The sequence below is a fragment of the Nicotiana tabacum genome, chromosome 9, assembly GCF_000715075.1.
Source record: "Nicotiana tabacum cultivar K326 chromosome 9, ASM71507v2, whole genome shotgun sequence".
Taxonomy (NCBI): Eukaryota; Viridiplantae; Streptophyta; class Magnoliopsida; order Solanales; family Solanaceae; genus Nicotiana; species Nicotiana tabacum.
This window is the reverse complement of record NC_134088.1, coordinates 115,076,058-115,088,138: the sequence shown is the minus strand read 5'-3', so window position 1 is coordinate 115,088,138 and position 12,081 is coordinate 115,076,058. Positions and strand designations below refer to the sequence as shown.

Sequence of the window (12,081 nt, the reverse complement as noted above, 5' to 3'; positions counted from 1 at the left end):
ATGCGGGGCGGGGTAGGACTATGGCACTTGCATAACCCTTGTTCGGCAACACCCGATGTGCAGCCGCTCTTGGTAGAGGTGGGGGCGCATTGGTAATGTTATCATGTGGCAGTCGGCCTCGCCTATTTACTTGAGGTTCGGGATGAACCTCATCACCTTGATCATCGTCCACTTCCTCCCCCAATGGACAATTCCCGAGAGGCTCATTGTTGAGAGCCATTCTTGTACCTATAATCAATTCAAAAATAAAATTAGTGACTTAGAAGGAAAAGAAGATAAATCACACACAAACCTAGATATATAGCTAAATCCGTTTAGATCCCCGGCAATGGTGCCAAAAGTTGATATCGCCCAAACTTACACCACTAATTAAGGTTGCGAGGCGGTCGATGCAATAATAAAAACCCAACGTGAGTCGGGGTCGATTCCACATGGAGCTTGATGTGAGATTAGGTATATACCTAGTGTAAATGTATGACGTGCCTAAGATTACACTTCCACATTTTCAATTGTCGTTTCTACTTCTACTTTTACGCTAATGCTTGTAATTGTAAAGTTATGAGACAATGTTTTTGGTTTTGGTTGTTTTTCAAGTTATAAATGATCTAGGGTTGCGACTTACGCCTAGTTGGTTACCTAACGGATTTAGAGCTTTAGGGCATGTTTGGTTGATCGAGATCCAATATATCAATCACACGCAATTATTCACCCTATACCTCTCGGTAGTTTGAGTGATTTTGCCCAATTTAGCTTTCTCAAATCCAAATGGGTATCTCACGAAACAAGTGATAAATGCTCAAGTCGGGTCTTACTATCTCTAGATTCGACCCTTTAATTGGGGCTATCAATTTCTTGAGTTCACCTCAATTTTTTATTAGCCAAGTTTTTCTAGACTTAGTCTTACTTTCTCAAGTATAGATTAAGTCAATTACGCATGAATCAATGTTTGCAACCATCAATTCTCAAATTCAAGCAAGAACTAGGCTAAATATCATATATCCAATCATAAATAAACCCTAAATCAATCACCCATTAAATACCCATACTAGGGTTGGGTTACAACCCTAGCTAAGGGTTTAGCTACTCATGGAAAATGAAGAAATTAAAGAAGAAACTAAGATAAAATGCATAATAATTGATTAAGGAAATAAAATCTAATGTTTAAATGCTAAACTAGTACAAAGTTACCCAATACAGTAAATAAAAATGACTCTCAGTGTTCAGGTGCAACAAACTTAACCTTAAAATGACAAAAAGATCTATTTATACCCAGCTAAAAATATCTGACTTAATTGCCCCTGCGAAGGTTGTGCGGCCGCACAATTCTATGTGCGGTCCGCACTTTGAGACTGACTGGTCAGGTTGGCTGCGGTCGCATAAAAGTGAGATGCGGCCTCACTTCCTCTAATTGTGCGGACCTCACATTTCTGAGTGCGGCCGCACTCCTGCTCTTGGATTGGATCTGGGTTTCATTCTACGGATCACACATTTATGAATGCGGCCGCACAATAATAGTGCGGTCCGCACATCTTCAAGCTCCCAAACTACAAGTCTCTGAATCTAGTCTTCTGCAACCGCACAATAATTTTGCGGTCCGCACTCTGTGAATAAATTCAATCAGTGCATCTTCAGAGTTTGCGGCCGCACACAATATTATGCGGTCCGCAATGTAGCCCTTTTTGCCTTGTTTTGGTTCTTGTCCAATTTTACTCCTTTTTGAGTTAATTTTCACTTCTTTAGCTCGTTTCCCAATATTCCTGTAAGAAAGCATATTACATTAGTTCTCAGGAATACCTTTAAGCATTTTTTGAGCTAAAACGTAAGTAAAAGAGAGAAAATAAGCGGTCAAAATTCCTACTTATCAGAGAGTTCAAGAGCATAACATTTGAAAACTTCTGCAACGATCAAGGAATTTTCCACAACTTCTCTTCGCCAAGATTACCTCAACAGAATGGAGTGGTAGAACGTAAAAACAGAACTTTGCAAGACATGGCAAGAACCATGATTGTGAAAAACTCCCTACCTTACCACTTCTGGGCAGAATCTGTAAGCACAGTATGTCATATTATCAACAGATGTCTGATTCAACCCATTCTTAAAAAGACTCCATATGAGCTATAGAATGGTAAGAAATCCAACATCACTTACTTCCACCAATTTGGATACAAATGCTTCATTCACAATAATGGAAAAAGAAAACTTGGGTAAGTTTGATCCAAAAAGTGACGAAGGTATATTTCTTGGATATTCTCCCTCAAGTAGAGCATATAAAGTTTACAATAAAAGAACTTTATGCACTGAAGAATCTATTCATGTTATTTTTTTGGATACTAACCCTCACTCAAGGAACGAAAAACTTCCTGAAGATGAGGAAATCTCTACTGTCCCAAAGTTTGTTGTTGCAGGAAAAGATAATCACGATCAGTCGACCAGTCGAATCAGTCAACTGAGGAACACATTAAAATCTAGGAATTATCTTATGTTGAACAGTCAACCACTGTGGAAAAGGAGCTAATCACAAATATTCCAAATGAATGGAAAAGTGAATCTGAATATCCCCACAAGTTCATCATTGGAAATCCACATGAGGGTATCACTATGAGAAGATCTCAGAAGTTCAACTCTCACATGGCCTTAATATTACAACTTGAGCCAAAGAAGGTTGATGAAGCCTTTAAAGACGACTACTGGATCAAAGCTATGAAAGATGAACTTGATCAATTTAAAAGAAATAAAGTGTGGGACTTGGTTCCAAAACCATCAAATGTTTCCATTGTAGGAACTAAATGGGTCTTCAAAAATAAGTTGAATGAGTCTAGTCAAGTCGTTCGTAACAAAGCACGGCTAGTTGCTCAAGGTTATTCTCAGCAAGAGGGAATCGACTACGATGAAACTTTTGCACCTGTAGTAAGATTAGAGTCTATTCGAATACTACTTGTTTTTGTTGCTCATAAAGGATTCAAATTATTTCAAATGGATGTAAAAGGTGCCTTCCTAAATGGATACATATCTGAAGAAATATACGTGAAACAACCTCCTGGCTTTGTAAGTTACAGCTTCCCAAACCATGTATTCAAGTTGTTTAAAGCTCTATACGGACTAAAGCAAGACCCCCGAGCCTGGTATGAAAGATTAAGTTCTTTTCTCCTAAATCAAGGTTTCAAACGAGGTAATATTGATACAACCCTATTCATTAAGCACTCAAATTCAGAGAATATTATTACTCAAATTTATGTTGACGATATTATTTTTGGAAGCCCTAATTTGTATTATGTGAAGCATTTGCTCACATTATGAAAGGAGAATTCGAAATGAGCATGATGGGAGAGCTAACTTTCTTTCCTGGACTGCAAATCAAACAATCTCCCAAAGGAATTTTTATTAGCGAAATCAAGTACAACAAGGAACTTATAAAGAAGTTTGGTATAGAGAATGCAAAGTTCATTGGACCTCCAATGAGTCCAACAACTACGCTTGAAGAAGACAAGAATGGAAAAAATGTGGATGAAACAATGTATAGAGGAATGATTGGATCTTTATTATATCTCACTGCTAGTTGACCCGATATAATGTTCAGTGCATGTAAATGTGCAAGGTTTCAGTCGGCTCCAAAAGAATCTCATCTTACTGCAGTTAAACACATTATTAGATATCTTATTGGAACCACTGAATTAGGATTATGGTGTGCTCATTCTAACAACTTTGTTTTAAAAGGTTTTTCATATGCAAATTTTGCAGGTGATAGGATTGACATGAAAAATACTAGTGGCACATTCCAATTGTTGGGAAATGCACTAATTTCATGACATAGCAAGAAACAAAATTGTGTTGCCTTGTCAACTACTGAAGCAGAATATTTAGATGGTGGAAGTTTTTGTACACAAGTTTTTTGGATCATGCATCAACTTCTCAATTCTAATTTGTCCCTTAACTCTACTCTTATATTTTGTGATAATACAAGTGTTATATGTTTGTCAAAAATTTTGGTGCATCACTCTAGGGCAAAACATATAGAAATTAAGCATCATTTTATCCGTGATCATGTTGCAAAAGGTGATATCATGTTAGAATTCATTAATATTGAGTCTCAACTTACTGATATTTTTACAAAACCTCTTTTGGAAGAAAGATTTTGTCTACTGCGCAAGAAGATTTGTATTACGTCTATTATGTAAAAATTCTTTCATAAAATATTTTTCTTCCTTTCTTAGTTTGCTTAATTGATGAGTATATGAATTTTGATGTGAGTGTCATTATTACACTTCCATTGGTGCCGCCGAAACAACTCCTCAGAAGTGTCACTTCCTTCTATACCTGACTTTTCCCTTAACTGATGCAACTCCTCAACCTTCCAAAAGCCTAGATAAGTATTACCTTCCTTTTTCATTCTTCATCTCCTCTCACAGAATTCCTCTACCATGGCAAAGAAAAACCTCTCATCTTCCACAAGATGAAGCAGACGATTTCAGAAAACCCACAACCCTGAAGAAACCGTCGACCTTGAATCATTCCTCCATTCAGACTTCCTCAAAACCGATAATGGAAGCAGTGAATCATCGGAAGATCTTCCTATTAGCCAGAAAAAAGCAGGAAAAAGGCCTATGGAGGAAATCCCCAAAAGGCCTGTATGCAAGAAAGAGAAAGTGGAAAGTACATATTTTGGGCCAGAGGACAAACTGAACTTCTATGGACCAAGTGAGAAATCAAGGTTTGAGTCCTATAAATCTAAATCTATGGCTTATGGACGCTTTGTAAGTCTCTCTCTTATGAAAATTTTGCACTGTGGTGTGATTGCTATTTTTGACTTTCAATGTCTTTCTCCTCTGTTTGATACTATTGGAAATTTTGTGTATGAAGAGCATGTAAGGATGTTTTAAGCAAATCTGTTTGTTAATGAGAAAGATGACTTATAGTCCATGGTTTTAGGCAATCAGATTGTTCTTGATTCCTATCAATTTGAAAAGATATTGTCTGCTAAGTTTCATGGTTATGATGTTTTTGTGCAAAATTCCTGGCCCAAAGACTTAGAAGTTTCCATAGAAGAGGCAAAAGCTTTTCTGTCTGATAACCCTCCTTACATTGGTCTTAAAAATCTCAAGTTTGAATACCGCATTTTAGCCCACATGATAGCTACTACCTTACTTCCTAGAACTGGGTCCCTCAGCACTTTGACTACTAGAGATATTTTTATTCTTTACTGTCTTGTGAACAATAAAAGTCTTGACTGGTTCATGTGGATTCGTTAGTATATGCTTGAAAGTTTCAGGGATATATCCTCTTCTGCTACTTGTTTACCATATGGTTTGCTCATCTCACATATTCTTGAAGTCATGAAGGTTGACTTTTCACCTTTCTCACCCAAGCACATTACTAGTACCTATGATAAGACAACCTTTGCTATGATGGATTACACCTTAAGTAACGATGGATAAGTCAGGCGTGCCAAAGTTGAAAGTGCTCCAATGCGGGTCGAAGTACCTACTGAACCAATAGAGCCTTAGTCGACTGCCACTAACAACCTACAGCAGATTCAGCAAAGTTTAGATGGGGTAAAAATCCTACTCATTGCAATGAAAGAACAAGTGGACAAGATTAGGGAAGTCATCAAAGAAACATATACATATATGGCCAAGCTCAGGATGGACATGGGAGCCACGAGGAGGCAAGGAATTAGGGTATTCAACTCCATGACAGAAAAGATGGATAAAATTACTAAAGAAGTTGAAACCTCCTATGACTCTTTCTGCACCAAAGTGATCAATACCCTAAAGTACTTTCTGGGGAGGAACTAAGGCAGTGTGTGCGTGTGTTAAAAATAATTTTTTGTCATTATTTGCTTTTATTTTGTGAACTACTTTTGCATCGGTCTGTAAGAACTATTACTATGTGCCTCTGCTGAAGGCATAACCTCTGCTACCCTAACTACTTTGTCTATTATCTACCTTATTTTGTATGTTCTGTCTCCACTTATTTTTTTCTCTTTTTGATTGATGTCAAAGGGGGAGAAACGTGATTGAGTAAACCAGAGCAACAACTCAGGGGGAGCAGGCATCTTAAGCTATGAAAGGGAAGTATACTCTATTTACTCTGTTTTGATTGTCATCATCAAAAGGGGAAGATTATTACACCTAAGTTTCAATGATGACAATAGTGCAAATCTAACTGTATCCATTTAATTGCAGAAAATTAGGAGGCATCACTACTTCAAAGGAAGTCCTTTTAGTAAGGACATCAGAAAGGAAACGAGATGAAGGCAACAAGAACGATGCTAAATCAAAGAAAGTCAAAGCCATCAAAAAGGAAATAAAATCAAGTCCAGGCGCTAAAGGAAGTCAAGGCTAAATCAAAGGACATCGAGGCTTTCAAGAAAGAAACATATCAAGTGCAACTACTAAAGAATATCTGGCCGTATTTCAAGGACTGATTTAGAATCTGAAGATACTAAAGATTGATCAACCAAATCAAGCCACAAATCACTCCCTTGAATATGGATATGAAAGGGAAGGACGTAAACGAATCCAACCCATCTCTTGTGCAGGATTCGGAGGCACCCCTTGGGTCAAATCTCTTAGAGGATTCTGTGCCTCAATCAAAGATCAATCTGCAACGGCTACCTAAACTCTCTTATAAGAAGACTGGCAAACCCAGGAAGACGATCATGCAACTACATCATCTGTTTCTAAGCCTTTCTAGTTTTTAGTACAAACAATGTATTCTTGACTCTACAAGTGTCACAAAAGATAGGAAGGGTTAGAACACAAAACGAGAGTTGCGTCAACATTGCAAAAATCACTATTGTTGTATATCTTTGATGGTGAACGTACTAAAACCATCACTACTGTAAATATTTATCAAAGATCTAAGAGAACTCTTGTGACCCAAGGGAACTGGACATAGGTACCACACCGGTACTGAACCAGTATAAAAATTATTGTGTCTTCCTTACCTTTCTGTTTATTTAATTCATTTCTACTGAAATCATTCGCTGTGCAAAGTCTACACCCCCCCTCCTTCTTGCACTTTCAGTACTATCATATTGTATTTGCACATGATTCATATGACTATATTTACTCTACCTATATTATTAATTATTCATAAACTCTACTCAATTTACATGATTTTATGATTCACATGACTACAATATTGGCATGACTTTGTGTTATCTGTATTCGACCTATTGGTTAAAATGATTTACAAACTCTAACTGGTTTGGCATGCTTTTGTGCTTGTTAAATCGTCACCAATATCTACCAAATTTGCATGACTTTTATATTATCTGCAATCGACCTAACTATTAAATTGTTCATCAAAGTCTATAATTTATTTATGTTGTTCAATAAAGTGTTCTTCGAAGTTTTAATTCTAGTTTCGATCAAATCACCCCAAATCTGTTCCAGATGATCTCAAATTTGAAATAAGACCCTTAAATACCAATACAAACATTCCTTAATCATAAAGTTAATCAAATAATACCAAATCAAGAAGACTCATTTTGTTTTTTTCCATATTTTCTAAGGACCACGAATTAAGTTTGAGATTCTTAAAGCAAATCACTAGATCAGTGCATGAACTAAAAATCTAAGCACATATTATCAATTCAAACGATTTCAACAATAAATAAGTGTTAGCTTCCGATTTCCACGTCCAAACAAGAGTTTCAGGCTTTCAATATTGAAGAAGTTTAATTTTACAATAAAATCAAAACAGTAATAATATTTAAAGACGGACAACCCGTACAATTTTATTCAGTATGTCATTTTAAAAAGTAGTGTTTGTTGTAATAGAAAACAAACTTCTAAAGGTATTATAAATATCGATTTTACCTCAAGAAACATATACACCGAAAACAACATATCCTCTTCTCTTCTTTTTTTGTGTATGCCACCGAAACTCTCATTCCCGATGGCAGATAGTAAGGGATCGGATGTCATCCAACATTTTCACAAAATAATTTATTAGAGTATATGTGTAAGGGTAATATTTTTATGATTTTTTAAAAATAGAAAATAATACTATATAAAAAATAGAGCAAAATCACTTGAAAAATAATATAAATATCAACTTGGAATGGAAAAAAGGGACTCGAAAACGATACAACACATATCCAAACTCACTTACAAGCAAAATATTAGTAATGAGCACTCAAGCTTTCATTCTCGTGTTTGATATTACTATATTTCTTGAAATCAAGCATTCAATTTTATTTTAAAAAGGGGGTAACTGTCTTTTGGTGGAGTCCCGTTATACCGTTAAAAGTGTATTAATTTTTTCGCTGCTTATACCAAAGTTCTGATCTTGATTTCAGTTAGCCTGAAAAATGCTAATTCGGTTCGCTGGTGATTTCTATGCATGTAGATCCTGTAAAATTCATGTTGCACTTACCAAAGATTTAATTGAATCAACGATATGATCAACAATGTAATGAACTTCTCTTTTCTCTCCCTATGATATTTTCTTATCTTTAGTTCTCACAAATTTTGTTTGTATTATTAGCCATCTAAAGATGAAGAAATCTCAAATCACATGGAATGTTAAGTTAAAAGGCATTAGTTTAAAAACATTTGTAATGTGAGAAATGAAAAAAAGTCAACACCCATTTAGAGTGACGCTCAAAGATAAGACGTTTTTCTTTTATAACACAAAAATAATATTGAGCGTACTTATTTATGACCCAATAGATAGAAGCAGAGTAAATCTAAGCCAAATCTAATGTGTTAGAGATATTTTGACATTTTTTCAATATTTTCTCTTAGTACATCACAAACAATATATAATTTTTTATTATTCTCTATTTAGCTTGAAAAGATGAAGGGAACGCTACGGTAATTGCACTTTCTACTATATATGCAGATTTTGGGAAACCTGCATTTTATTTTCTGATAGTAAACTAAAGATGTGTATAATATATCATAATTATCATTGAGTCTTAAACGTATAAACAATTGGTGTCTCATAGCTCAAATGGAGCAATTATTTTTGGGAAGTCATAGTTGTTCATTCTATTATATGATTTAAATTATTAACGTGGGTAACATGTCAAAATGTCACTGAAATCTTAAGTATGTCACTTCATTTATCGTTAAGAGTAAAATGAGAATCTTTGAATCAAAAATTATTATAACATTCTTTTTGAAATATATATAAATTTTAGAGAGTATTTATGTTAGATTTGGTGTCTCACATCTCAAATGAGGTCTAGTGGTAAAAAGACTTTTCACAAGGTCACATAAGATAAAGAACCAGAATGGGCCTCAAATTCCACAGAAGCAAAGCCCAACAAATTTATAACACATTGGGCTAAAAAACTTTATAAGCCCATATCTTTCTTGGCACGTGCGAGATCAGCAGCCTTCTGTTCTCTTATCAGCTGCCAATTATTAGGGTTTCTGAGGTCTCATAATTAACATCGCCGTTTAGTACTTCACAGAGAGAGAGAGAGAGAGAGAGTGTGTGATAGAAATGGGTAAGTGAAACCATAATTCTTTTGTTAAACTTCTTATGTTTTTTACGATTTTATTGAGTTTTTGTTTTGGTTGTATTAGCAAGAATCAAAGTTCATGAGCTGAGGGGAAAATCAAAGACTGAGCTTTTGGCTCAGTTAAAGGATCTGAAAGCAGAACTTGCTCTCCTCCGTGTTGCTAAGGTCACTGGCGGTGCCCCTAACAAACTCTCCAAAATGTAAACTTTTCTACCCTTTTAATTTTTATTGTCCAAATGAAAATTAATATATTTAGAAATTAGTGTTCAGAAATGAAATGTGGGTTAATGTTGTATCACAGAAGAAGAAGTCACACAAATGTCTTATCTTGTTTTAGACTACAGGTTTCTAAATTTTTTTTTTTTTTTTTACTCTGTGCTGGGTCATAAAACGTCACATAAAATGGGACGTAGTAAATATATAAATAGTTATTGTAAATTGTGGGTTTTTTTATGATGGAGAGATTAATGTTCTGAAATGAAATGTGGGTTGTTAATGCAGTACCATAGTAGCAGAAGTCACGTAAATATCTATGGCTTTGGCTTGTTTTAGACTACAAGGTTCAAAAGTCTTTTTTCTTATAACTATGTGGCTAGTCAAAAATATTACCTAAAAGGGATGTAGTGAATATATAAATAGTTACTGTAAATTGTGAATTTTTCTTCTTCTTTGTGATGGAGAGAGTAATGGTCTGAAATGAAATGTGGTTTGATTCAGTAAGGTGGTGAGGTTGTCAATAGCACAAGTATTGACTGTGATATCACAGAAGCAGAAGACAGCACTGAGAGAAGCTTATAAGAACAAGAAGTACTTGCCTCTTGACCTCCGTCCCAAGAAGACTAGGGCCATTCGTAAACGTCTTACCAAACATCAGGTATTTCAATTTTCTCGTTTTTATCACTATGCTGTTCTGATCTTTTAAACGATTTTGGTCTAAAGCTGATGCTTTTTGTTTGGTGGAGTAATACATGTTCCACTCGTTGGTCATTCGAATAGTTGATGAAAGGGATAATTGAATTCCATGTTGTTCATAGATATATGTAAAGGTTCTTAGGATTTCACTGTCAGGCTTGAATTGATATGTGATTTTCTTTGATGCATCAAAATGTTTAATGTTATTAGACATCTTCATCTTCTAAGGATTCTTTTGTGCCATTTGTGTTTCACGAGTTGTACAGTGGATCTCATGAATGAGGAAAAATAACATTTGTCTTGTTGCCCTTAATAGTTACTGATTATCTGTATAGCACCTCCCAGTAGAAGACCAAAAAACATAGGTAATTCATTTCATTTGCCTAAGCAGAGTTACCTGGTGTTTGTGCTGGTGGAAGTTAGCAGGTATCTAGTGGATACCACCATTCTTAAATAACATGTGAAGAGATCTGAATATCATCCATTGCTTCCTCCCAACTTGGCTTCCTTAATGTTCACATGTCTTTGATCATATTCCTTTGTAATACTCTGTTGTTTCTTTGGATTAAGGGAATAGAAAATATAAGGGGAGATAGAGACCTCTTTTTTCCCTATAGCATACAAATCTAAGAAGAGGAATAGACCTAGCAACAGGTTTTCCGACCTCTCCGAAAATAGCTCAGCGTAGTGTTTACACCAATCATCATCACACCCACAAAAGTTGCTCTAGATGCGGCATGCTCATTTTGCTTTTTTTTTTTTTTGGGTGAGAAAGTTGTTAAAATTGCATTAGATTTGCTCAGAAATGAGTATTTGCTTGATTGTTGCAATATTTCATTCTAGTGGAATGTTACGATTGATATTTTGTCGAATTCAAGATTTGAATTTCAACCATGTTTGTTTTGAAAAAAGTGTTTTCGTCATTATATGTCGCTGCCACTATAAGCTTAAACCTGGATGGTCGTAGCATGATCATTTCGCTGAAGTTTTAAAAGGTTTTTTCCCAAGAACTGACCCGATAGCCTCTATCTAAATGGTAATATTGAAGCTGCTATATAGTGGATTACTTGTTATGTTGAGACTTGAGAGCATTTATTTTGAATTCACAGAAATAGATTCTCTTGTTACACCTCTTCTTCGCTGCGCAGACTCTTGCTTCTTTGCTTCATGTTAATAACTTAATCATGGTTCAATATGCAGGCATCTTTGAAGACTGAAAGGGAGAAGAAGAAAGAGATGTACTTTCCAATTAGAAAGTATGCCATTAAGGTTTGAATTGATCCAACTTAGATAGTTTGTGATGTTAGAGCAAAGCTGAGGATCATTATTTTTGCCATTTTGCAATGTTATATTTTGTATTACTACTATTATTGCATTATGAAGTTGGAGTTTTGTTATTTTGTTTGCCTTATGCGTGCAACTTTTATGCATGATCCTGTCTACACTTCTTTTTCTACACTTTTGATCGAGTGTCGTGATTATTGTGCAAGAATTCGTATTAATGGAGATTATCTTGAATTTTCTCTTCTCCGATTATCGAGATACTAATACATGTCTTGCAAAATTCTGAGAAGTTGAGTCTTCTTGGCTTAACATATACATGCCAAATATATATATACCTGAAAGGAAAATAAAACTTACCATTCTTAATAGGTTCTGTTAGCGGCAAAGAGAGTCTAGGTGCTATTTTT

At 35.3% G+C, this 12,081-nt stretch overlaps 1 protein-coding gene across 1 annotated transcript; it reads left to right on the top strand.

Moving 5' to 3' along the window:
* The first annotated feature begins 9,333 nt into the window (after positions 1–9,333).
* On the top strand, positions 9,334–11,787 carry LOC107827068 (large ribosomal subunit protein uL29). The gene is made up of 4 exons (XM_016654133.2): positions 9,334–9,463; positions 9,543–9,678; positions 10,196–10,352; positions 11,591–11,787. Exons 1-4 carry the CDS (start codon positions 9,460–9,462, stop codon positions 11,663–11,665), a joined length of 372 nt encoding a protein of 123 aa, XP_016509619.1. The 5' UTR covers positions 9,334–9,459; the 3' UTR covers positions 11,666–11,787.
* Positions 11,788–12,081: the final 294 nt, after the last annotated feature.